General features: G+C 43.6%; 1 protein-coding gene across 2 annotated transcripts in view; it reads right to left on the reverse strand.

Annotated features, from left to right (window-relative positions):
• Positions 1–27,480, reverse strand: part of ADAM19 (ADAM metallopeptidase domain 19) — a 92,269-nt gene that overhangs the window by 55,357 nt on the left and 9,432 nt on the right. Inside the window, exons 1-2 of one of the 2 annotated variants that reach the window (XM_010855286.1) lie at positions 3,789–4,920; positions 1,577–1,655 (exon numbers count right to left, since the gene is read on the reverse strand). In XM_010855286.1, the coding sequence (XP_010853588.1) occupies positions 1,577–1,655; positions 3,789–3,865 (156 nt within the window). In that variant the 5' untranslated portion in view covers positions 3,866–4,920. Of the gene's footprint in view, positions 1–1,576; positions 1,656–3,788; positions 4,921–27,480 lie in introns of those variants that run through there. The other variant, XM_010855285.1, reaches the window with a different exon arrangement.

Consider the following 27,480-nt stretch of genomic DNA (forward strand, 5'->3'; position numbering starts at 1 on the left):
GTGCTAAGTCGCTACAGTCGTGTCTGACTCTTTGTGACCTTATGGACTGTAGCCTGCCAGGCTCCTCTATCGATTCTCCAGGCAAGAATAGAGTCTGAGAAGGATCACTCAAATCTAGAATTTCTCAACTTGGGCACCACTGACATTTGAGACAGGATAACTGCTGTGGAGGGATGCCTGTGCACTGGAGGGTAACTGGCACACCCCTGGCCCCTACCCACCAGACAGTAGCCGTCACCTCCCAGTCATGACAATCCAAACTATCTCCACACACTGCCAAGCCTCCCATCCTTTGTTGGCTAAAATGGTCAAAGAAACAAATAGAACATTTTAGTTTATTTGCACCTGATTAAAACTGGTATAAATCATCATGAAGCATATTTTCCTTGCTTTATTATGTTAGTTACCAACATATTCAACAAAGGTTTTTAAGAAATGACTTAAACCAAAATCACTCCTAATTGAGAACCACTACTCTTATCCGAGTCAGACACGACTGAGCAACTGACTGAACTGAACTGACTCTAATCCTACAAATTCTAACAGGTCCCCTCTAGGAAAAGCTAGCAAATCATGAAATGTGTGTGATTCACGAGCTTAAATGTCCACCGGTGACCAAATGGCATGATGAAGCAAACTAAAAGACTAAAACTGAAAGACCAGCTTTTAAATGACAAATTTTTGTGCAAGGGACTTCCCTGGTGGCCCAGTGGTTAAGAATTCGTCTTTCAATGCAGGGGCTGTGGGTTCGATCCCTGGTCCAGGACCTAAGATCCTACCTGTTGTTGCTATTTAGTTGCTAAGTCATGTCCCCCTCTTCTGCAAGACCATGGACTGCAGCCCACCAGGTTCCTCTGTCCATGGGAATTCCCAGGCAAGAATACTGGTGTGGGCTGCCATTTCCTCCTCCAGGGGATCTTTCCAGACCAGAGATCAAACCCTTGTCTCCTGCATTGCAGGTGGAATCTTTACTGCTGGACCACCAGGGAAGCCTAAGATCCTGCATGACGGGCAGCAACTAAACCCACACACCACAACTAGAGAGCCCGAACACTGCTACTAAGACCCAACGCAGCTAAAAATAAATGAATTAAAAAAAAATTTTTTTCCTTAAATTTCTGTACTAACACCCAGATTCAACTTTGAGGGAGAAAAATAGCCAATATGAAAATAGCAGCAAAATAAGAAAATCTTCACATCCTAAACTCACACTGACAAAGCAGATCACAAAACTTTACCTACCCATATGAAAAAGCAACTAACACCTGACTGGGAAATCATTTCTTTTACTTATATTTTTGTTAGGAAGTGGGTAATACAGTGATTTGTATCAATTTTAATCAGATGCAATAAGCTTAAAATATGGTTTATTTCACCTTTTTAGCCAGCAAAGCGTTATAAATCCATGAAACAACAAATTCGTATGTTGTTTTTCCTGCTCATTCCCTGGATCTCAATCAGGGAATCAGTTCCTTAAGAGGAGGCATTGTCTCCACTGAGCTTCTCTCCTGGCTTCCTAGGGGTGGGGTTGGGACAGGGAAGCTGCCTGGGAGATAAAGTGTTGATCTGAACTTACCTCGGATTTCAGGGTGGTGGTTTGAGCATCGCCACTTGGAGTATAACACGTTTCTGTGTAGGCTGGAGCAAAAAGGTGCCTGAATAGAATAAAAAAAGACATTTGTCTCCTTAGAAGATAGACTTTACCCTCCTGTGAACAGTAGCCAGAGATTCTAACTGAACCTGGTAGAACCACCCCCAAGCATCTCCATGCAGAAGGAATAGGGCAGCGTTATGGAAGGGCTTAAGGAATAAAAAGATAAACAGAATGAAGTTTGTTATGAATTTTGTGTTCACTGGGATCATCAGTTAATTCAGCCACAACCAGATGCTGCTGACCACCAAAGCAGTGATATTAGATCTTAATTTGTTCTGGGTCCTGGGAAGATCACGTGTAAACACACTCACAGAATTTCCCAGGGTCTATGGACCCTACTGTATACCTTAATTGATTATTTTCCCAGCACATCCACTAACTTTTGGTATCAGCACACCAACCATTCTTTAAGGGAATCCCTCCTCCCTGTTGCAGGTTTTGTTAAGACTGACAATCAAGGAATCTTACCTAGCCTTGGCCCATTGTGCAAGCCAAGCCAATGGAGTAATGCTGCAAGAATGTAACAGATGGGAGCTATTTATCTGCTCCTTGTTCCTGCTACAAGGATTCTGGAAGTTTCCTTTGCCCATCTTTTATGAGACCTAATGGTTCAGATTTCCTGTGACCTGGTACTATGTGTTGCCTTTTCAATATTTCTTTTTTTTTTCCTTTCTAAAACTGGATGTTGGTTTCTCTCCTGTTACAGACCTCTAGAAGCTGAGGTTAAGAATCCCTCGCCCAAGGCAAGGTGACCCCCGAATAAGGCTTTAGAATTTCTCTGAAAGTTAAAAGAGAACTAAAAATGCCAAATGGATTCTTCAACTAGTTCAGCCACATTAAAAGCAGAATGAATCTAAAGAAAATCGAGGTCAGGAAGCAAAATGGTTTTTAATGGAAGGCATCATTAAAAATTGGAGTCTAACAAAAAAGAATTAAGTGGATCTATATCTTTTACTATGGAAAGATGTTTAAAATGGAGTCAGATAAAGAAAAATTTCAGGAAAGTATGTACTTTTAAAATCCCTTTAAATGAAAAACTAATAGCAGTATACCCTAGGGCATGCATTGACAATAGCTGGAGGAGGACATGCCTATCGGTAGTGGTAGTGATCTCAGGGGATTACAGAAGATGTTCACAATGTAAGCTGTATATTTCTGAAAAACTGGTTGATTTAAAAAAATAATTATCATGTGTTTATTTTGAAAATGGAAAATCTAATTTGAAACTGCCTTTTAAAAAAGAAAAAAATACAAGCTGATGCCAGCACAGAAAGCCAAAGGAATCCTCAGGGACCACCCTGGTTTTGTAAGAGGTGACATTTCCCACAAGACAGGGTCACTGAAGAGGGTTTCTAGGGTCATTCCAGAGTCACTTCCAGCTCTAAGTTCTGGGACTCCAGACTCTCAGATTCCCCTCCGCCCCCAGAGCACAGTCAGAAGGCAAATGCCACAAAGATCTTCTCCTGCACAATATCAGGCCCTTCAACATCCAGCCTTGAACAAGAAGAAAAGAAACCCAACAGGGAGATGTAAAAACAAAGCAAAGCAGAAAACCTAGCTTGTGTAGAGAAACTCCAATTTACATGGCAAGTTTGGGTCAGTAGCTAAATCGCCAGATTCTTTCTTCCTCTTTCTCCTTAACATCTAACCAGCCAAGGATCTAAGGGAAGAGTCACTCATTTGTCTGAAGGAGATAAACTCTAAGCCCCAGGAGGACACAGGCCAAGCTGTTTGCTCACCAGTATATACCGATGCTTAACATTTACTCAAAGGAAGGATGTGTTAACTAATTACTGAATGAATGAATGAGTGAGTGAAGGAGGTAGTCACTGAGCATGCTAAGAGCTTAGGGCATGGTGTGGAATCTGAGAGACTAAGCTTCAGCCCCTGCTCTGACATTTACCATCTCTATAGCCAGGAGGGAGTTACTTTACCTCTCTGAACCTCTGTTTCCTCTTCTGCAAAAACCCTTCTGCTCAACAGACTTGTCATCAGAGTAAAATGACATAATGCATGAAAAGAACTTAAAATCAGGCCTGGCTCAGAGTGGAGCTCAGGAAACGTTAGTGATTATCACAATTGCTTTCAACAGGGATTGTGATGGGAAGAACTGAGAAAAACTGGCGGAATTTACCTATTTCCTTCCAACTCCCCCCAGCCATTAACTCCCCAGTGTATCACTTGAAAGAGGCGAGAAAACAATGAGCTCATTCCTGCAGCTCATTTCTGTGGTCTACTTCACAGACTGCATAATGGACGGCCAGTCAGGAGTTCAGAATCTAATGGTTCATTCCGGGTGCCAGACGTGAATGTTCCCACAGTAAGTGCACTCCTGGAAACACATCCTCAGCCTCTTCTACATCTTGGGAGTTGAGGGGTGGGGTGGAATGTTCATCTAGTAACACCAGGATGATCCAAAAAAGAGAGCAATCCAGACAACCTCAGAGGAGTCCAAATTCTTGTCGGTTCTCAGCCACATGTCCTCAGAACGGTGAGCATCTTTCTACACCTCCTTGTTCTGAGGTTCTGCCTCTGTCACTCAGAGCCTCAGCATTGAGAGAGACCTCAAGAATCATTAAGCCAAACTGGCTAGACTATGTGTTCCTTGAGAGCAGGGAGCACACGGCTGCCTTGTTCAAGGCTTCTCCTCAGCTCCTAGCACCAGGCAGGTTTATTCTGTGAAAAAGTGGATGAATGGATAAATGAACAAACAAATGAATTCTTTACCTTGTATAGAAATCTGCCAAATAGCCATCCTGCACTGGACATCTCCAGACCACCCACTCCATTCCTGACCACATACAGTAGTTAGAGAAAGTTGTTACATTGAACCAAAAGCTACCTTTCTCTGTAATCTGTACCCACTGGCCTCATTCTGTCTTCTGAGTCTACACGAAACAATTCTTCCACCTAACTGCCCTTTTCAGGATCAACAGCATCAGCATCACCTAGGAACTAGTTTAAAATGCAGATTGTTTAAAAAAAAAAAACAATGCAGATTGCCCGGCCTCATCCCAGATGGCCTGAAGATCACAGAAACTGATACTGGAGCCCAGTCATCTGTTGTAATAACTCTTTGAATGATTCTCATGCAGAACCACTACCCTAGACCGCAAGTTTGCAACATATTTTTAAGGCAGGCAAACTTCAGAAATATCCACCTGTCTCATCCATCGCACCCTGTATCTTTCTGAGCTAAAGAAACCCCAAAAAGTTGCCATCAAAATAGCTCATGTGTATTTATTTAAGTATGAAATCATTTCACCTTCACAACATACCTCTGAGGACACTGCGACCTCAAGACCTGTAACTTGTCCAAGCTGTCACAGCACAGCGTCAGAGGCAGGTTTCAAAGCCAAGTCTGTTTGACCAGACCACTTTTTAAGCAGCTGTCTTCTCTGTCTCTATTAGAAGTGATAGCTGAGTGATAGTTGCTCAGTCGTGCCTGACTCTTTGCAACCCCATGGACTGTAGCCTGCCAGGCTCCTCTGTCTATAGAATTCTCCAGGCAAGATTACTGGAGTGGGTTGCCATTTCCTTCTCCAAGGGAGAAAAAAGCATATTAGAAAGCAGAAGGATAAAATGAAAACATTGTCAGCAGTAGTCCAAGGAACAATTTCATGGTGATGACAGCAGTTTTGAGAACATGTGATGCCACAAAAAGGAGGCTCCTGGCTCTTAGATGTGAGAATATATGCAGAGAAGAGAAAAGGGGTAGCAAAGCACAGGGCAAGATAAAGAGGATGGACATGTAAGAACTTCAGCGCTATTTCAGTTGCTTTTTTTCTCAATAATCCTTTCCCCAAATCGGGTTGCAATATTAGCCAGGAAGGTCATCCTTCCTTCTAGAAGCAAAAGGAAGGGTCATGTTTCATCACTACCATCTGTGCAATTGTACTGATTCATAAAACCCTGCTTTTAAATGCTCCCCAATGCCCCCAAGCTAGGCCCATCTATGCCCCCATGCCCAGGTGGTACCTTGGCACTGCTCTAAGCACCAAAGACGATCCCCTCAGAGACGGGGCCGCAGAGCCCCTGAGCAGCCCAGCTCAGCCCAGCCATTTCTTCTCCAACCACATCTTGTTCTCATCTCCTCTCTGACAAGGGGCTGGCTCAGCAGATCTGCAGGAAGCCGTCTCTCACCACTGGAGTGTATTAGGTTTTTCAGGAAACGAGTTGTGAGTGATGTGCGTCCAGGAAGAGAGAAGGACTGTCCAAGATTTCCCACCCCGCCCCCTCCTTTTTCTGGCTTTGATGGAAAAGCAGTTTCTGAAGAAGTGCCTCCCACCCCTGCCTTCGGGGCTCACAAGCCCATTGGCAGGCAGAGATTACACACCATCCCAAGGCTCACTACAGTGCTCACTTTGGGAGGAACCCTGGCTGCCCTGGCCCCAAAGTCCTCAAGCAATCTCCTGACTCTTTGCATCTTCTGAAACCCAACTGGGAAAATAAACTCTCCTCCAACTACTGGACATAAAATGTAAGGTCACTCTTCAGAGAAGGACAACAGAATTGCACATGGTGGCCTGGAAACTGTACACTTGACCAGACCCCAAACACGCTGCAGTTGCAACAGCCCTGACTCACCTTTTCCAAGGCTCACAGCCCTCAAATCCAGAACTGTCCCTTTAATGATTATATGTTATTGTTTAGTCGCTAAGCTGTGTAGACTCTTTGCGACCCTGTGGACTGCAGCCCGCCAGGCTCCTCTGTCCATGGGATTCTCCCAGCAAGAATACTGGAGGGAGTAGCCTTCTCCAGGGGATCTTCCCCACCAAGGGATCAAACTCTCACATCGCCTGCTTGGCAGGCAGATTCTTTACCACTGAGCCACCAGGGAAGCCCTTAAAGGCTATGGACTTGTCAGACCAATTTCAAATGCTTCTTCGAAACTTCTAAGAAACTTCTTCTTAGCAACTTAGAGAACTAAGTTTCTCTAAAACTCCTTCTGGGGAAAGAGAAGTGACAGGACTAAAACAAATTTGCAAAACATCTTCCTGAGTTCAATCCCCCTACCTTGCTACCATAGATAAGCAAATCAGTGAAGATAAAGTGATAACAATTTCCAAACTACCTTGAAAAACAAGCTACCCAGACAAGCTCAGCATAAACAAATACTAGTCTGCTCATCCCAGTGGCTATTTTTACTGACACCTCCTTCTCCCAGGTCTTGTTTCGTATCTGGCTCTTTCAGGAGTACTGGGGCACTTATACACTGGTAGTGCTTGGGAGGTAAGCTGTGTTGGTCCCTCTTCTCCTCTCTGGGGGAGCTGCACCCTTACCCCATCCACCTGTGGTGCTGATAACACAGGCTCTTTCATTTCTCACTCATATTCCTAATGCCGTCATTATGGGACTCGCCACAGTAACACAACACCACCCGGAAATGCTGTGGAAAAATATAAAACCCCAGGCTGGGAATTTATGTCTCTAGAGAAGGTCTCAGAAATCTATATTTTTAATAGTTTTTCCAGGTGATGCTTTTTCAGGCTCTGGGAATTCTACTCCATTGTACCAATTTTAACATTCTTAATTCTTTTTCTCATTTCTAGCCTCCTAAAGCACCCTCTCAAAATCTAAAGATGACACCACCCCGGCCTAGAGGGCAAGTCCAGGGCCCAGACAGGGTTGGTTTCAGTACCAGTTGAACTCTCCAGTTGTCATTTCAAACCCTGAAAATGAGGCAAAAGATCATGGTGGTGCCTTTCAATGTTATACAAGAGCACTGACAAACTGCAGACTCTGAGAAGCCTGACTGAGGTTCTTTGGACTCCGTGGGGGGAAATGTAGCTTTGAAAGACTATCTACAATTAATTAAGGCAGCTCTTGTAAAACCCTGTAAGAGTAGATGTTAACTTGTAAAAACTTAATAAGATACAACATCGATGCAAAGGATTTCCACCTAACAGAAAAGATAACCCTCAAGGTTATGATTTTATTGCCCCTAGGATATTAACCAATTTTATATGTAATTTAGCACTGTTATCTCACCATTCTCTGTCCACTATTGAAATATATATGTATATATACACATATATGTTTCCCTTATCTATACAATTTTTAAACCAGTTTTATCATTTTGTTGGTTCCCTCATTAATTAGATAAATAAAACTTAGACAAATGCTCACTAGTGAAAAAAAGAAATGTTTTCACTTGAGCCACCTAAACTCTGTTTCCTAGACAGCAAATAAACAATGTGATAATTATGATCTCATAGCCCCACTGACAGGATCAAATGAGAAAATACATTCAAAATACTAGCTATGACATTTTTAAGTTCTGTGAATTTGGACAAATTAATTAGCCTCTCTAGGAGAAGGTGATGGCACCCCACTCCAGTACTCTTGCCTGGAAAATCCCATGGACGGAGGGGCCTGGTGGGCTGCAGTCCATGGGGTCGCGAAGAGTCAGACACGACTGAGCAACTTCACTTTATTTTTTCACTTTCATGCATTGGAGAAGGAAATGGCAACCCACTCCAGTGTTCTTGCCTGGAGAATCCTAGGGACGGGGGAGCCTGGTGGGCTGCCGTCTATGGGGTCGCACAGAGTCAGACACGACTAAAGCGACTTAGCAGCAGCAGCAGCAGCAGTTAGCCTCTCTGAGTCTCAGTTTTTTCATCTATAAAATGGGGAAATAATAGAATCTACTTCATAGAATTGTTATACAAAGTTAGAAAAGTATCTATGAATATCTGCTTAATAAAATGAACAAAAGCAAAAGAACTCTTTGCAAAGTATAAAGTATTTGTTTCTACCGATATCATTGCTAACATTTTCTCCAGGACTAGTCAAGGCTATGGTTTTTCCTGTGGTCATGTATGGATGTGAGAGTTGGACTGTGAAGAAGGCTGAGGGCCGAAGAATTGATGCTTTTGAACTGTGGTGTTGGAGGAGACTCTTGAGAGTCCCTTGGACTGCAAGGAGATCCAACCAGTCCATTCTGAAGGAGATCAGCCCTGGGATTTCTTTGGAAGGAATGATGCTGAAGCTGAAACTCCAGTACTTTGGCCACCTTATGCGAAGAGTTGACTCATTGGAAAAGACTCTGATGCTGGGAGGGATTGGGGGCAGGAGGAGAAGGGGACGACCGAGGATGAGATGGCTGGATGGCATCACTGACTCGATGGACGTGAGTGTGAGTGAACTCTGGGAGTTGGTGATGGACAGGGAGGCCTGGCATGCTGTGATTCATGGGGTCGCAAAGAGTCAGACACGACTGAGCGCCTGATCTGATCTGAGCTCTGTGCAGTGCACATGGGCTTCCCAGGTGGTGCGGTTGGTAAAGAATTCGCCGGCCAATGCAGGAGATGCAAGAGACCTGGGTTCAATCCCTGGATTAGGAAGATCTAGAGAAGGAAAGGGCAACCCACTTCGGTATTCTTGCCTGGACAGAGGAGCCTGGTAGGCTACAGTCCATGAGGTCACAAAGAGTTGAACACAATTAAGTGACTGTGTGCACACACACATATATATGGGCACATGGAGTAAAACCAGGTAATTTTCAAACCAAGACAATGAGTTTCTGAGGTTTTAATAATACTAGTCTCTCTCCTTTTGGGTATGTTTGGAAATTTCTATATTCATATTTTTTTTAACTAGAGAGGTAATAATAAGCACGTCACAAGCTCCCCAGCCTCAGTTTCCCTTTCTCTCAAATGGAAATGGTGATACCCAGGACAGGCACACATTGGGAAGAGCTTTTGAAAAGCAGAGAGTGATATTCTAGTATAATGGCTAGTGTCCATATTTGGGGCAAAATAACAGATTCAGTAAGTAGTGTTTTGTTGTCTTTTGTTTTCAAAGAGCAAGAAATAAAAGGGGAGGAGAGAGCTCGATCTGTCTCAGAACCAAGACTTCCAAAGCAGTGCTCATTTCACCTCTGACTCCAAAGGAATGGAAACAAAGCAACATGCCAAAGGCAAGGACCTAAAGCCAAATAAGGGGCCCACAGGCAGAGGCACTCCTTGAGCAGAGGTGTTTCTCTTTGAGGGAACAGAAAACCAAGGAAGGGGGGTCTTCAAAGGTTGCTTCTGATGTAAAGAGTAGGAGATCTCCTCTACTGCACTCACTCACTTGGATCAAGCATCGTGGCTGCCAGAGGGCCAGCTCCAGAAGCAGTGCCACAAAGCAAGATGGTGCCACCCACAAGCCTGGCGTAAAGCCAAAGCATGTTGCCGTTCCTCCTATTAAGGAAGTGTCCAAAGAATGCATTAAATCAACACTGTTTTTCACGGATCGCATCTCATTACATCTTCTCCCAGTTCCTACAAGACCTGGCACCCTCCGACCAGCTCCTGGTCCTGTGTTTGTCTTTTGTGCTGTTGACCGAAGGATGTTTGGATGAACACTGTTTACTCCTTTGGCCAGCAGGGCCTTCATTTAATCCTCTTCAGGCCTCACTCTTGGCTGCCTCCACGATGAATAACCTGTCTGTGCAAACAGGGCTGACCTCTTGGGGTGGGGATGCTTAACTGTCAGGGACCTAAGAGGCCTGCAGCATGGCTCACTCAAGAAGAGTTTATAAGTTTGTTTTGCAGTGTCCTGTAAAGTACCCATACAGGCACTTAGGGAACTGGATAAGAAGAGTTCGGGGAAATGGGGTACTACTCAGAAGTTTACCACTTCTGAGAAAGCTAAAAAAAAAAAGTGACTAGTGCATTAGCAAACAGTTTCTGGTAAACAACCAGTTACCAGATTAACCCAAAGGGAAGTCAATGCAAGAGGCAATGGTTAAACTGTATAGTAAACTTTGGGGATAAGACACGGGGCAAGAGAAGAAAAGAAACCTCTAAGACCACAGGACCTCTGAAAATATGCTTAGAAAAAGGGAGTAGATAGGACATCCCATGAATAAAAGCAAACAAACAAAAAGTGAAGACCACAAACGCACCTGCCCTAAATGTGAGTTCCTGGTCCCTTTTAGGCTCTGATTAAATATCCCAGTAACTTTGATAAACCTTGCCCAGTGTTTTTCAGCATGCTAAAGAACAAATCACAGCAAATGTACACGTCAAGAAGGTTTGAACTTGGAAAGTCTTCCTAGATCACAGTGGACATGTGTCATCCTAGACTGCCCAGTATCTCTGCCATTTTCCTGTGAAAACAGTGCCAAATTTGCATTTAGAGAAATATTCCCCTCTTGCTTCGTGCTGAGTTGGGTCACCTGGAGTTAGTCATAACAAACTAGGACACTCAGGTCTCATTTCATTGAATTTCAAGATGAGTGACACCTGGTGAAAATGACTGGAACTGAGACACACCATTGGTGGCACCAGAAGAGACCACCCGACTTCCTAGACCCTTTCAAGCCTTACTTCTTCAGCTTCTCCCTCACTCTATTGCCTCATACCCTGCTCATAAAGCAGTTTTTGGAGAGGAGGGGGATTGGTGAATAAATTTCAGACAGCAACAAAAAAAATCTTTATATAATCAGGCTCTCTGTTCAGTGCTTCCCCTCACCCCACCCTCTACTCTCACCAATGTAGAATTTGAAAAAGAACAAAAGCAACCTACCAACATCACACAATTGTATTTTGCTTCAAAACTCATCAGTCTAAATAAAGTTAGCTAATCGTCAGCAGTAGATAATCCAAGAGTTGGGCCATCCAGACACTGCCAGGAGGCAGAGAGGAAGGATGTTCATGAAATCTCATCAATGAATGCTTATTAAGCAGCATAATATGGTACAAACTACAGGGCACATGACCGCAGGAAGGCCAAGTCCCTCCCGGCTTGAATTCATCATGTACTTGCTCTGAACCCTTGGTACCTCTTCAGAACCTCAGGCCACGCACTTGCAGGGCCTCTTTGGAACAGTCATTCCACAAATATGTACTGAGGCCAATCATGTGCCAGGCACTGTGCTAGGTGATGCAGAGGAGGCAAGCACTGCTTTCCTGCCCTCCACGTGGCAACTCGCTCATGAGGATTAGAGGAGGCTGAAGGGGTGGCAGATCATGGCAGCCCGGATGTGCAACTTTAGTGAAAGGATCATTTTGAGCTGAAGGCAACTGAGAAGAAGCAGATACAAGGAAAGTTCCCTGTCCTCCTCCCATTTGCCTAAAAACGAGACATCAGTTCTCGGTCCTCTACCAGGAAAGACAAAAGCTAATCCGAGACAGTTTTAAGCCCCATCAGCCTGGAGACGGTACCAGAGCAATCTACACAACAAATGTTACAAACCAGCCTTTATCTACCGTGCATTTCCCAAATGTTTACCTTCCCACAGTTAACTGCCTTTAGAAGCCTAAAACCTCTTTCCTTTTTCCTACCATCTCTCTACAAACTTATTGTCTTTTGTTGAAGATGCTACAGAATCCTGACTGCCAACTGCCGCTTATTTTTCTCTGGGTATCTCCCATGTATACACTTTAATAAACTTCTGTTTTTCTCTTGCTAATCTCTTTTGTTACAGCTGAGAACTTGAACAGGTAGTCAGAAATGGATTTTTCTTTCTTTCCAAGGCCATCTGTGAAAGTACTTTGAAAACACCAACAGGCCACACAGAAGGTAGATATTACTAGTTGGTCCCTAGAAACCAAGTTTCTGTTTTACAACCTATCGGGCTGGCCAAAAACTTCCTTCCTTGCTAGAACTACTGCAAACCAGAGCAGCAATCAACTCCCAATTTCCCCTAACAAGCTGCCTACAGCTTTGGAGGAGGGGTGCCTGTGCACGAGTGCGGGTGTGTGGAAAGCAGAGAGAAGAAGAGCTGCCTAGGGGTCAGGGACTCACCATCCTCAACACTGCTGGTCTCCTTTTCCACAGCCATATTCCTGTCATCACACAAAGGAAAGGCCAGTTTTACCTTTGCATTCTTACCGAAGCCCCCAATCCAGCATTAAAGCCAGATAAAGAGCTTTTAGCATACAAGGAATCTAACATCTCTCCCAACACTTAGAGCCCCTCTTTCTCTAGCACTTCAGTCTTTCTCCAAGGGAATCCCTTCCCAAGACTCGTCCTTCCTTTCCCAGGAAGGGGGACTTGGAAAGAGAAACCACGCCTGATATAATACAGCCATTCTACCCCGTGGCCCATCTGGATCTCTCTCCAGGGAGACTGATGCAAGAGAAGAAAACATGGGGACTGCCAGTTTTCTGCAAACCCGTAACCTCAAGGAGGGTGAAAGGAGGAGGAAAAGGGGGCAGTGGGGCACATGGGTGCTACGGAGGGGCCTGGAAGACAGCCATAAGTACAGAAGTCATAAAGACCCCAATTCTCCTTAAACTGGCTGAGGAGTCTGGCTCAGCTCCACCCACTCAATGATATCATTGTTTTCAGCAAAAGTCAATCTGAGAATCCACAAGGAGGCTCTCAGCGAAGCCTCACCAGTTCCTGGGAGACCAAGTGCTTAGAATTGTAGATAAGGGGGGAAGTCTATATACAAAGAGTGCAAATTATAAAGATAACCAGGGTAAGGACATACTTCGCTTCTGCCAGGACTTTTAGGGTCATGGAAAGAGTATAGGATGCTACTTTTCACATAGATTTTATCAGTGGATTCCCAACCACCACAAGCCTTCAAAGTTGATGACTAGGGGTTATTACCTTCAACTAATGGGAAAACTAAAGATCTGAGAAGAGAAGTGGCTTATCCAAGGTTCTGCTCCCAGCTAAGGACAAACCCTGAGGCTCAAACCACTGTCCTGCTACTTTCTCAAGTCAGGAACCTCAGATTGGCCTTGGAAGCCATCCTCTTCCTCAGCTCATATTCAAGCCATCTCTCAGTCTCCATGATGCCACCCTATAAATATCTCTGGAATTTGACCTCTTTTGCCTGTATCTGCAACTTCTTCCCTAAATTAGATCACCATCATCTCCCCCTCAGGTTCTAAGCTTTTTGAATAGGTCTGATTACTATTGCCAGTCTTGCCCCTTTCAATCCATCCTCCAAACTTCAGTCTAAGTAATCTTTCTTACATGCTTTGGATGCTGTCACTATATGGCTATTAAAATCGTCTTTGTCAGCTTCCTGTTGCCCTCAAGATACACACCAACCCTTTTAATGAGGCGACAAGGCCCTTCAAGGACTCTCCCCTACCCACCTGGACCACTTCCTTCCTCTTGCTTTCTAATTTCATCATCAACAAAGGCCTTTGTTCTTGCTACTGGCCCTGGGTGGAACTCACCCTCTTGTATAAACCAACTCTACCACCCCTCTACCACCACCCTACTTCTTCCTTTTACTTTACTTCCTCCTCAAAGGCTTCCCCAACCCCTGAGCCAGGGTAGGGTCCCCTTCCCCATGCTCCCACAGGACCTTCTACTTCCCTCCATCATAGCATGCCCCACACTGGTCAGTAATGATTGGCTTATCTTTCTCCTCCACTGAGCAAGCACCAAGATAGCAGACAGTGTCTTGCTTGCTGTTACTCTTCCAGGAACACCTAGGACCTAGCCCAATGCCAGCCACATAGCTGGTATGCATAGTATTTGTTAAATGAAGGAAGAGAAAGTAAGAGACAGGAAGTTAAGAATTCCCAATGAGTAATCCATAACTGAAGCCCAATACACTGGAGACTCTTGTTAGTAAAACCAGGGATTCTCTGACCCAATAACTGCTTCCAGGTAAGTTTGAGCAAGACCTGCAATTTGCTCCAGGGTACCCAAAAGCCTGTTCATTCAGTATTCAAGGTATTAACCAAAGGTGTGTGTATGTCACTGAGTTCTAAATAGAGAAAGAGTAAAGGTTACCTTCTTAAAATCAAATTAAATCTCAGGACAGAACCAGTCCAGAAGCCTCAGAACTGGCCTCCTCCTCCCATAGAGGAGAACTCTTCTCCAGATAATCATGTTCCATTTCCTAAGCACAAATGCTGAAGAGCAGAGATATCCTCCAGCTTACACAGAATTTGGATGAATAATCTAGGCACATCCTTGATGAAAAATTAGGTCTGTAAGGTGGGACTTTAAGCACATCCCCCAAATCCAAATGCATAGGCATACATCAATCTGCATCCTGTTCTCCAGGCCCTGCTTCTCAGGAGACCCCACCCACCCACTCTGAGTTGTGGAAGAAGCTATATTTGCCTTAGACCAGCCCCTCTCAGGCCAAGGCTCCATCCACCAGGTCCATCTCCATTCATTCAGCTCACCCCAAATTTCCCTTCAATGGAGAGAGGTGGAGAAAGAGCTTCTACTCATCGAGGTGTAGGAAATACAGCTCAGCTTTAAATTGCACCTCAAGCCTCTTCCCTAAAAATATCATACCTACCTCTCTGACCATGTGGTTTTACCAGAAGCAAGAGAGAACCCAACTCAAGGTCAAAAATAAGACGACCAAAAAAAAGTAAACTCTAAGTCACTCAAATCCTCAGGTAGCCCAACTGTGGAAGGGCAAGAAACCCCTTCCCCACTGCCACATACCACTCTTCTGAAATACAATGATTTGGCTAGCTGGAATACTGAATTCCTAAGAGTTTATTAGCACTACGGTTTTGGTTCCTCTAGATCCAGACCAAATATTTATATATTAATTTCTCCGTCTGAATTCCTTTCTCATTCTTCCACTCATCTCTCCTCCCTCCTTCACCCAAAGCCTCCCCTCCTTGCTCCCACAAGACAGAGTTCCAAGGAACCCTCCTTAGGGAAGCTTTCTCTAACCCCCAACCAGAAATTCTTCCTTATGGCTCCCTTGGCGCTTTACTTTTAACTCTATTAAATAAATCCATAACCAGCCTCTTATTATGCTGTGTGAGTATATTCTCTCCCACAGAGAGTAAATAGCTGGAGGGCAAGGATACGGTCTTTGCATCTACTCCCTAGAACACCTAGCACAGGACTTTACACAGAGATGCTCAATCAATATTTGCTGAAATCAATACTTCCAAGATACAGTAATCAAAACAACATGGCATTGGCACAAAAACAGATATGTGGATCAACAGAACAGAACAGAGAGCCCAGAAATAAACCCGCACACCTACCATCAATTAATCTTCGACAAAGGAGGTAAGAATATACAATGGAAAAAAAGGCTCAGCAAGTGGTGTTGGGGAACTTGGAGAGAAGCATGTAAATGAGTGAAGTTAGAACACATCCACTCACCCACAAAAATAAACTCAAAGTGGCTTAAAGACTTAAACATAAGACATGACACCGTAAGCTCCTGGAAGAGAATATAAGCAAAACATTCTCTGACATAAATCATACCAATCTTCTCTTAGGTCAGTCTCCCAAGGTAATAGAAATAAAAGTAAAAATAAACAAGTGGGACCCAATCAAACTTATAAGCTTTTGCACAGCAAAGGAAATCAGAAACAAAATAAAAAGATAAGCTACAGAATAGAAGAATGTATTTGCCACCGAAGTGATAGACAAGGGCTTAATTTCCAAAATATTCAAACAGCTCATACAATTCAACAACAAAAAAACAAACGACCCAATTCAAAAGTAGGCAGAAGACCAAAACAGACTTTTCTCCAAAGACGACATACAGATGGCCAAAAGTACATGATAAGATGCTCAACATCACTAATTATTAGAGAAATGAAAATCAAAATTACAATGAGGTACCATCTCACACCAGTAGGAATGACCATTATTAAAAAGCCTACAAAAAACAAATGCTGGTGAGAACGTGGAGAAAAGGAAACCCTCCTACACTGTTGGTGGAAATGAAGGTTGGTACAGTCACCATGAAAAATAGTATGGAGGTTTCTCAGGAAACTAAAAATACAATTATCCCACTCCTGGATACAGATCCAGACAAAACTATAATTCAGAAAGATACATACACAGCAGCCAAGACATGGAAACACTTAATGTCCATTAATAGATGAATGGATAAAGAAGATGTAGCACACTCTGCTATATTTAAAATATATAACCAACAAGGTATACTGTAAAAAAAAATTAAAAGATTAATTTTAAAAAGAACTATGTATGTCAATAAGTGTTAACAACATGAAAAAAAAGATGTGGTATATATACATACACAATAGAATACTACTCAACTATAAAAAAGAACCAAATAAAGCCATTTGCAGCAACATGAGTACCACTAGAGATTATCATACTAGTGAACTAAGAAAGAGAAAGACAAATCCCATATGATATCACTTACACGTGGAATCTAAAATACAACACAAATGAATCTCTCTATGAAATCGAAACAGAATTGTGGACATAAAGAACCAAGTTGTGGTTGCCAAAGGAGAGGAACTGGCGGAAGGATGGAGTGGGAGGTTGGGGTTAGCAGTAGTGAACTATTATATATAGAATGGTGTTTAACTGTATTCAATATCCTCTGATAAACCATAATAAAAAGAATATTAATAGAATATATATATAACAGAATCACTTTACAGTACTACAGCTGTTAACACACTATAAACCAACTGTACTTCAATTTTTTTTTTAATTTGCTGAAATCAAACTTGTAGAGTGGAGTTAAGTAAGCTCTGGCTTAAAAGGCAGGAGATCCATCAACTGATGAATGGATAAGCACAGGGTAGTACATTCATACAATGGAATACTATAAAGCAATAAAAAGGGATGAGATACAGATGCATGCTATACAACATGGAAAAAACTCAAAAACATTACACAGTGAAAGAAGCCAGTCACCAAAAAAAAAAAAAAAAACTGGATAATCTCATTTATATGAAATATCCAGAGTAAGCAAATCTATAGTGACAGCAGATTAGGGGTTACCTAGAGCTGATGGCATTGGGGAAACGTGGGGAGTAACTGCTTACATTCGTTTGCTAAGGCTGCTTTAACAAAGTATCACAGACTTAGAGATTTAAAAAAATAGAAATTTATCATCTCACAGTTCTAAAAAGTTAAACATAAGATTAAGGCATTGGCAGGGCCATGCTCCTTTGAAGATACTGGGGAAGGATCTGTTCCAGGCCTCTCTCCTAGCTTCTACTATTTCCTTGGCTTGTGGCCACATAACTTCACTCTAGTCTTCACATGGCATTCTCCCTCTGTGCACGTCTGTGTCCAAATTTCCCCTATTTATATGGACACCAGTCATACTGGATTAGGTGCTATTCCGGGATGACCTCATCCCAACTAATTACATCCACGATGACTATCTCCAAATAAGGACACTGATGTAGAAGGGGTTAGGACTCTGACATATGACTTTGGGGGAACACATTCAACCTGTAACACTGCTAATCGCTTCTTTTTAGAGTGATGAAAATGTTCAGAAATTAGAATATAATGATAGCTGCACAACTCTGTAAATAAACTAACAAATACTGAATGGCATACTTATTTAAACAGATCAACTATGTGGTATGTAAGGTACATTTCAATAAAGCTGGTAAAAAAAAAAAAAAAAAAAAAACCCAAAGTTTGGATTTAAAGCAACTGCCCAAGCTCAGCAACTAACCAGTTAGTGACAGCATGTGAAACAACTTCTCTCAACACAGGCAGTGGGTTTCTTACACAGAAGCCAAAAGCAAAGTGCCTTTATCTGCCCACATGTTCTGTGTAAATTCCCTGTGACCCAGTGGTTCACATCTAGGAAGTGATCCTCCAGACATGCCTCTCAAAGAACATGAAGGTGTCCACTCTAGCACTATTTGTAAAAATGGGGGTGGGGGGAGAAACAAAAGGAAAAAATTGCTTGAATACCCATCAAAATGGGTGATTAAATTAATCATGGCATCCTGATTTTTACTGAATCTGAATGATGGGTATATGGGGATTCATTATATCATTCTCTCTACTGCTGTGTGCATTTGATAATTTTCCATCATCAGTTCAGTTCAGTTTAGTTGCTCAGTCATGTCCGACTCTTTGCGACCCCATGGACTGCAGCACACCAGGCCTCCCTGTCCATCACCAACTCCCAGAGTTTACCCAAAATCATCATAAGAAATTTTAAAAGTTAATTATGGCATACACATAAAATGAACTATCATACAGCCATTAAAAATGATCCCATAAATTTACATAGAAATATATCCATAAGAGACTCCCAAACTGTGGTACAGCCTTTGAGGAGGAATCTGTGGAATGGGAAGCCCAATTCATCAAAAGTTAAAACATGTTAGACATATATGCTATATGACCTTGCAGTTCTACTGTGAGGTATTTATCCTACACTAATATTTGCAAATATGTTTAAAGATTATGCATAAGACTATTATGGCAGCATTACTTGTAACAGCGAGAAACCATTCAGTGGAATCCTTTGTCATCATTAAGAAGAATGAAATAGGTCTATAAATAAGCTAATGTGGAAGGGTACTGAAGCCCAATAATAAAAAAAAAGCAGATTACAGAATGGTACATAAAGTATGATCTCATTTATTTTAAAATCTTATTTTGTGTTCAGTCACTAAGTCGCTTCCAACTCTTTGGTGACCCCATGGACTGTAGCCCACCAGGCTCCTCTGTCCATAGGATTTCCCAGGCAAGAATCCTGGAGTGGGTTGCCATTTCCTTCTCCAGGGGATCTTCCCAACCCAGAGATCAAACCGGAGTCTCCAACATTGGTAGACAGATTCTTTACTACTGAGCCACTTGGGAAGCCCAAAACTTTATTACTTGTGTAATTTTTTCTAGAATTTTATTGTCAAAGTTTCAAACACTCCAAAAATTTCTTCTGTAATTTTTAAAAAAATAATTGATGATTCTTATGCTGTATTTCAAAAAAGTTTTTTAAATAGATAATAAAACTTAAGCTATAGTATGACCCCATTTGGATAAATTTACATGGAAATATATACAGGGTTAAAAAAAACTATGTAAAATAGTATGCTCATGGTAAATGTTCACTCATTGGATGTCAGCTATCGTTATCTTAAGGTAAACAGCTGATGGTCAAGGGTTCCTCAAACTCAAGAATCAACTCCCGACTTCCTCCAAATACACAGCTTCCCTTTGCTCTGACAAAGGTCCATCTAAGGCCAACAGGGCAGTTGACAGCTTCCTTCCATTCATTTTACCCTGTGCTCCTGCTGAAGGGCTGCCAGGAGAAATAAGCTTGAGACAAAAGAAAACCATGGACATCCTTCCTGGCTACACAGGCAGCCCTGGCTGCAGGTCCCTGGAAGGAGATAGAGCCGGAAATGGTGAACAAATTCTACCTGCTTATCAGACAGTTCAGAGCCTCGCCTAGGGAGGGCACAGATTCTGCAGGCAGAGACAAGAGGTACAGTTTGGCCGACTGGACAACCCTGCAAAGCTGTATTCTGGAGATACAGTTAGGTCAAACAGGGCACAGCAGGGGAGCAGAAGTGAGTTTCCTCCCAAGGGCAATGGACTTTAAGGTCGTCTTCCTAATTACATTTGGAAACCACCTCAGGGGAATTCCCTCTTACTACATTCTTAAATGTTTTTCTCATCCTGCAAAATACAAATAATAGCGACTCTTGGGCTCTCACCAGGCACAGAGTAAGTCCTCGAAGAGCACTGCATCATCGAATAACACACCACATCTGACAAGGTGGCCACTACTATTGGCCCCATCATGTGGATGAGGAAACTGAGACTTGCAAAGGTAAAGCAACTTGTCAAAGCTTACACCTCCAGTAGGTACAAGGAGCCAGACTCTGAATCTAACATGCCGAGGTTACATCATTACAATCCACCGAAATCCAAATCCAACCAGGGAAGGCAGAAGGAAAGGGAAGAAGGCAGGCAGAATACCAGAGAACACCAAGTGTTCATCGAAGAGCGTACTGAGTAAGGACAGGGCTTCCACGAGGCAATCTGAGGCCACAGCTAAGAGCCTGGGCTTGGAGCCAAAGAGATCTAGCTCTACCCTTCCCACCCAGGTGACTGTGACCAACTCGTGCTGCCCCATGCCTCAGGGTCTCCATCTGCCAAACAGGACTAACACAGGTAACGACAACCCACAGGGTTGCTGTGATGATTCCATTAGATGAACTATGTAGAGACTGCACAACAGAGCCTGCTATAAAGGCATCTCCTACTTTGTAGCTGTTACCATGATTGATGATATCATTATCCCTTTCTGACGATCATTCCTCAGCCAGAAGCTGCCTGAAGGCAGACTGCATCACACAACATGACCCAGAACTCGGGAAACGCTGACAAACTGTAACCACACATGCTATGTCTCAACATGTTTTTCTCTTGTCATTCTGACTTGAAAACACTCACAGGGGCCATATGCAATGGTTTGCATCACCAAGACACTTTAGAAAACATCTGCTCATGATTTTACATTAATGAAAGTTAACATGTACTGAAAACCAGCTTACTTATGCACTGTAATGATACTAAGCACATCGTAATACATTATCTCTAAGGCTCACAAACATAGTGGATTTGTTTCCTGTGCCCAGTGCGTAACAAATTACCAGAAATTGGGTGGCTTGAGACAATAGAAAGTTAGCCACTTCCCCGGTGGTCCAGTGGTTAAGACTCCATGCTTCCACTGCAGGGAGCACAGTTTCCATCCCTGGTCAGGGAACTCAGATCCCACTTGCCCCAGCCAAAAAAAGAAAAGAGAAAAAAAGATGAAAAAGAAACCAGGAAAAAAAAAATTTTTTTAACAACAGAAAGTTATTCTTTCAGGGTGCTGGAGGTCAAGAATGCAAAGTCAAGGTATTAGCAAAGCTGGACTCAGTCTGAGAGGTTTCATTCCTGGCCTCCCCCACCCTCCAGTGCTGCTTGTATTCCCTGGCTTGTGGCTGCATCGCTGCCCTCTCGGTGGTCACAATGCCTTCTCCTCTTCGGTCTATGAGCACATCTCCCTGTGCCTTCCTCTTACAAATACTAGTGACTGAATTTACAGCCCACTCAGAAAATCCAGAATCATCTCTTCTCAAAATCCTTCATTAAGTCACACTTAGAAAGATTATTTTTTGCCACATAAGGCAGTATAGTCTCATGTTCCAGGAATTAGAATGTGGGTCTTTTGGGGGGTAGGGAACATTTCTCAGCCTACCTTACCCACAATGAAGTTATTTTCATTTTCTATGTGGAGGTAAAGTATAGTAAGAAGCAAACGGACCTGAGTTTGACTCCTGGCTCCGCCTGAGAGTCTCCCCATTTATAAAATGTGAATAATACTCATACCTTCTCAAAAGGGTTGCCACGAGGATTAAATAAGATGGTATGTGAAGTGCCTCTGCACAGTGAGTGGCCCTCAGTTAATGCTCACTAATGAGTGAGCATTATGGTGACTACCAAAGAAGAAACAACATTCAGAAGACAAGTGACTTGCTGAAGGCCACCTAACCAGACAGTGTCAGTGCCCGGGACTGAATTTGGGTCCTTCCAGCACCAAGACCCAAGCCTATCCTACTATGGATTAGGCATTTTGCCTTACGTTCTCACAGCCTTCAGAATCAACACATCTGTGGGAAGTGGGAGGAAGGCTCAAGAAGGAGAGGATGTATGTATACCTATGGCTGATTCATTTTGATGTATGGCAGAAACCAACACAATATTGTAAAGTAATTATCCTCCAGTTAAAAATTAAAAAAAAAAAAATCAACACATCTAGGTTATTACAGTTGTGGGTGCTGCCTAATACTCCCTTCCAGCTACTGTCTAGCTGCATCCACGCAGATCACCATTTCCAGTTACTGAGACTGAGTTTACACAGTGGACCCTAACAAAGCAGTATCATGTTTCTAATGATTCAGAAATAATGGAGCCCCTGCTTAAGGGGTGGGGCTGAGAATTTAGCTTTTAGAAAGACCACATCACATTGGCTGGCAATCCAGTCTGCAACTCCAGGGGTTCTGGGCAACATGGGAATCGTGAGATCAATCTCCATCTACAAAGCTACAGTTGGAAGCTGCATTTCAGACAGGACTATGTGGTCTCTCTGGGGCAAGGTGCCTAACCTAGCACTTAGAATTTAAATCCACTTATGCCTTCACTGCCTCAAAGTCAATGCAGCAGGGTTAATTCCAGTTCCTGGTACTTCAAAAATATATATATATATATTTGAAGAAAATTTCAGCCACTTGGAGGCAGCTCTCTGCAAATTCTGATGTCCCCACCCATCTATCTAACGGTTTCCTCAGCACTGGTCTAACGGAATTATAGGATCTCAGCTGCAGGGAATGGGGAGCCCAGCTGTATGCTGAGTTTGGAAAAACATTTTGAATACTTTGGATCTGCCAAATACTTGGTTAAAGAACGATATCCTCCAATTTCTTAAGCCATGTGTATTTTAAGTGAAATGTAAGCCATATGTCTGTGACTCATTTAAATGCACTTCAGTGAAGCATGGTTTACCGAGAGTGCTGGGATATGCCTAAGCCTTTCTTAAGCTTCTCTTTGATCCAGGAAATTGAATTCTGCCAACAATAAATGAAGCTCCTGACAAGAGAAGGTCAAAGAGAGCTGTCCTTTATCCTAGATAAGATGTTAAACTCTATTCCTCACCCACAAGGAAGCAGGGAGCCGGGAAGAGGTCCGTGGTCTGGCTGGTATGCAGAGTTTTGCTCCAGATCAACTATGTATTAGTATTACCACCAGGCCTCCTTGGAAGAGAAGTGCAATGGTAAGCAGTGGTGACTAACCCACCCAACCTATTGCTGAGAAAACTCCTCTTCTGCCTTTCTCCCCTTCTTGGGTTCTCCAGTATTAAATACAACTCAAATAGGGTTGAAGAAAAAGAGACAAGGAGCTGGATCACTCCATTAGCAGTGAACAGCTATTCATTTTCCAGGCTGCAGCTTGATTTCCAGGATAACAAAAAGTCTCCATCCCTAAGATATCTCCGAGGGACTGAAAAGAAGTTAGAGATACGAGGAGAGATGAAAGTCAGAAGTAGTAGTAGGTACAATAACCAGTAAACCTCCAAATACCTAAATTCTGCCTTGACAATTACTATTCCCCTTGAGGTCTGGAGGTAGATATACACACAAAAGACAACAAATATCCACTCTTATAAGTCAGGCTTGTTCAAACTCTGTTTCTCTTTCGCTAACAGGGCTGTGGTGAGACCAAGGGATCTCTCCCTTTCCCAAGCCAAAATCTAAATCTTAGCATCATTTAGACTCAAGGGAGGAAGTCTGATGAAGAGATGACAGTTCCAGAACGTGTTTAAGGGATGAGCAGAGAGAAGTAGGTGGCCGAAGGTCCTCTAGGCATAGCGCCCACTGGTTGGGCTTCTTGTCTGCTTTTGAAGATGACCTTGAGCATCCTGCGAGCAGGTTCAACAGTTCAGTGTGCCCTCCTTTGGGGAAAAAGTGAGAAGGGAGAGAGTCAGGGCCTATATCTTCCTGGAGGCATCCAGATGTCCAGATGCCTACAGTGAAGAAAGACTCCATTTGATTTCAGCAAACAAGCTGTTGTCCAGTATGGTTTCTGGATTGATGAGGCAGTCCTCAGTGTCTGGGGGAAATTACACGGAAGACAAATATTATGGATTTATGCCTCAAAATTGTGGGTTATGAAAATAGCAGCCTGTAATTTCTTCCCTGTAATTTTCTTCCTTGTGTTTATGTTGCTTAAACAATGGGTCCTGAGTTAGCAGTTCATCCTCAGCTTCTGTGGTTTTGGGGGTATTTGCCTTTATCTCACTGCCCCCTCTTTCCAGGAATGTCTCCAGAACTGGGGAGCAAATGCCCTGAGGCAGGGACTTCTTTTTCATTTTCCACTTATGCAGTGTCCTTTAAACAGGTAGTGCAGGAAAGGCTCGTAGAGCCTAAATGGGACAAAACCCCCATACAACAGATGAGAAGGTGGAAGCCCAGCAGGGCCAACTGGCTTGCTGACCAATTCTGTATCACCTGTCTCTGAGCTCAGTACTCTGTCCACTGTTCCACAGAGTCCCACTCACAAGTCAGGTTCTGCTAACCACAGCTATGCACCAACATTTGCAAATGATCAGTATAGGTGTGAATAAACATAAAACTAGGAGAAGGCAATGGCAACCCACTCCAGTACTCTTGCCTGGAAAATCCCATGGTCGGAGGAGCCCGGTAGGCTGCAGTCCTTGGGGTTGCGTAGAGTCGGACACGACTGAGTGACTTCGCTTTCACTTTTCACTTTCATGCACTGGAGAAGGAAATGGCAACCCACTCCAGTGTTCTTGCCTGGAGAATCCCAGGGACGGGGGAGCCTGGTGGGCTGCCGCCTATGGGGTCGCACAGAGTCAGACACGACTGAAGCGACTTAGCAGCAGCAGCAGTAGGGAACATATGCTGAAATTGAAGCTCCAATACTTTGGCCATCTGATGCAAAGAGCCGACTCACTGGAAAAGACAATGATGCTGGGAAAGATTGAGGGCAGGAAAAGGGGGCGACAGAGGATGAGATAGTTGGATGGCATCACTGACTCAATGGACATGAGTTTGAGCGAACCCTGGGAGACTGTGAAGGACAGGAAGCCTGGAGTGCTGCAGTCCACAGGGTCACAGAGTCGGACACGATTGAGCAACTGAACAACAAAACGGAACATATATTTTATTAGAGCAGAATACGACCTTCATCACTTCAGTTGAGTCTGTAAAGATAAGTGTGGAGCAATATGTACAGTACAGTCTCATTTCTGCTCTTGAGTCATCACAAAAGTAGCAGCCTGGCTGTGCTTCTGTGTGACTGTGCCCGTGCGTATCTATGTGCATGCTCTCACTCACAGAGAACAGGTCCATGGTGGGCCCTGTGGGCGGGAGGCTTTCATTCTTTTACTCATTATACTTTGGTATTGCTACAAGTTTCACAATGAGTATGCATTGCTTTTGCAATTAAAAAACCACAAGCAAGAAAAAAATAGCAGCTGCCTCCTACAGGGTATACAGAGTACAAGTCAGGCACTATGCTGGCCCCTATCTCATTTTGTCTTCCCCATGGCTCTAAGTGTGGAACTCAGATATATTATATCCCAGATAAGGAAACTGAGGCTTGAAAAGGACATACAGTTAGTAAGTGGCAGGGTCAGGATCCCACATGGAAGCCACATTCAGATTATCCTTGTGATGTCACTCTTTTCCACCTGCAATCTGTAGGAGAAAGGGTGTGTGTCCCCCGTGGGAATGTCGGCCGTTTATCCTGAGCGGCTTCACAGTGGAAAAAGGCTGCCGCCGGCCATGCTATGGAACTGAGGCACCTTGGGGCGTCTGCTGCCTGAGCTGAAGACCCATTTGCTATCCTGGTTCCTGGCCCAAGCCCCACACTCCTGCACCCTCACCATTGTTGGCAATCTCTCCACGTGTGAATTCCATTAAAGGCTGGCTCACAGCTATTTTGGGCCACGCATTAGCACTTGGACTTTGATTAAATGAGAGAAGGCCAGACACCTCGGGATGATGAGAAAGAAATGAGAAATGTCCTCTCCCTGCCCTCACAGTTCCAGGAGTCCTTGTCCACTGCTCCTGGGAGGCCTGAGAATCTAACATGTGGGGGAATGTGGTTGGGAAGGGAAACCTTCATAGTCTAGGCCTGAGAATCTAACATGCGGGGGAATGTGGTTGGGAAGGGAAACCTTCATAGTCTAGTAGCATTTTTGAACTCGGCAGCTGTTCCTGCTCCTTGGAACCGTCATCTCCCTGCTGTTCATGTGGCTCACTTCCTCAGCTCCTTCAGGTCTGGACTCAAATATCAATTCACCACCAAGGTTGGCTCTGGCGGCCGTTCCAAACAGCACCTTGCTCCCTCTTCAGAGCCCTAATGCTTCGTTGTTTCCTCCATAGCAGTTGTCACCATTTGCTTGTTTATTTATTGCTCACCCCTACTGGAATACAAGCTCCAAGAAGGTAGACCTATTTTACCAACAGCTGGATCTGCACTACCTGCTCTGGTGCCTAGAATGCTATAGATGTATCCGAGATGAGGAAGATGAATGAATCAATTGAGGATATTAAGAATCAGAGCATGAGGATCCCTTAGCATGGGGCCTAGTTTCCCCTCAAATATCACAGGATGATAAAAAGTTTACCATTTTTTTTTATAAGATTTGAAAACCAGAAAAGCCGCACCTCCTCCAAACCCCTCCCCACCCCCCCAATCTGTTTTGAATCCAGGCTCGCACGCACCATGAATGAAAGGGCTTTGGGAAGTAAACACACTAGGAAGTCGTGTGCAGTTGGAGTTCCGCTTGCTAACACATGTCCAAAAACAAAAAGCCCAGTTTAGACGAAAATAGCAGGAAGCCTTCCCTAGGGATACCTGGTGAGGTCATATTGCTTGGCTCTGCTGCTTCCATTTTTGTCAGACCTCCTGCCTTCTGCCAATTGGAAGAGGCCAGGAACCATATCCAGCCCACTGCTGATCACTGGGAAACAAGAGAGCTGCTCCCGGCAGCAGACAACTGAACCACATTTCCGGGCTCTCCTCTGGAACCTCAGAATGGGATGGTAAAAAAAAAAACAAAAAAAACACACTAGTAGTCAATTATCTACTGTGTGTTCTGTAAGCACTTTGTGTACATCACCGCATTTAGCCCTCATAGCCACGCTTATGAGGCCGGTGTTACTATCCTCATTTTATAAGTAAGGACACTGAGACTCCAAAAGACCCAGCAATGTGTCCCCGGGTTAATCAGCTAGTAAGCCGAATCTGGGTTTCTGTGACCCAAATGATCCTCATCTCATCTCTCCCCTTTACTTGCTGTGTGGCCTTAGACAAGTTCCTTTCCTTCTCTGAGCTGAAGTTTCTGCTTCCACGCACACGACCGCTGCACTCAGTGTTTTCCAAGGCACTTTTGTGCCCTAACTTCCTATGACCTCTTATAAAGATTACAAAATATGAGGGAAGGATGAGTCTCGGGGTCCTTGCCTGGCCAATCCAACTCCCAAGAGTTTGTCCATGACACCAACCCCATCACATGGGCAGCTCAGAGGAAGCTGAGGAGTCACATACTCTAAATGGAGGCAGGAGAGGACGGCTGAGATGGAGGTAGCAATAGGAAACCTTTAGTTTAGAGCTAG

The sequence above is a fragment of the Bison bison genome, unplaced genomic scaffold (assembly GCF_000754665.1).
Source record: "Bison bison bison isolate TAMUID 2011002044 unplaced genomic scaffold, Bison_UMD1.0 scf7180017864363, whole genome shotgun sequence".
NCBI classification, from domain to species: Eukaryota; Metazoa; Chordata; class Mammalia; order Artiodactyla; family Bovidae; genus Bison; species Bison bison.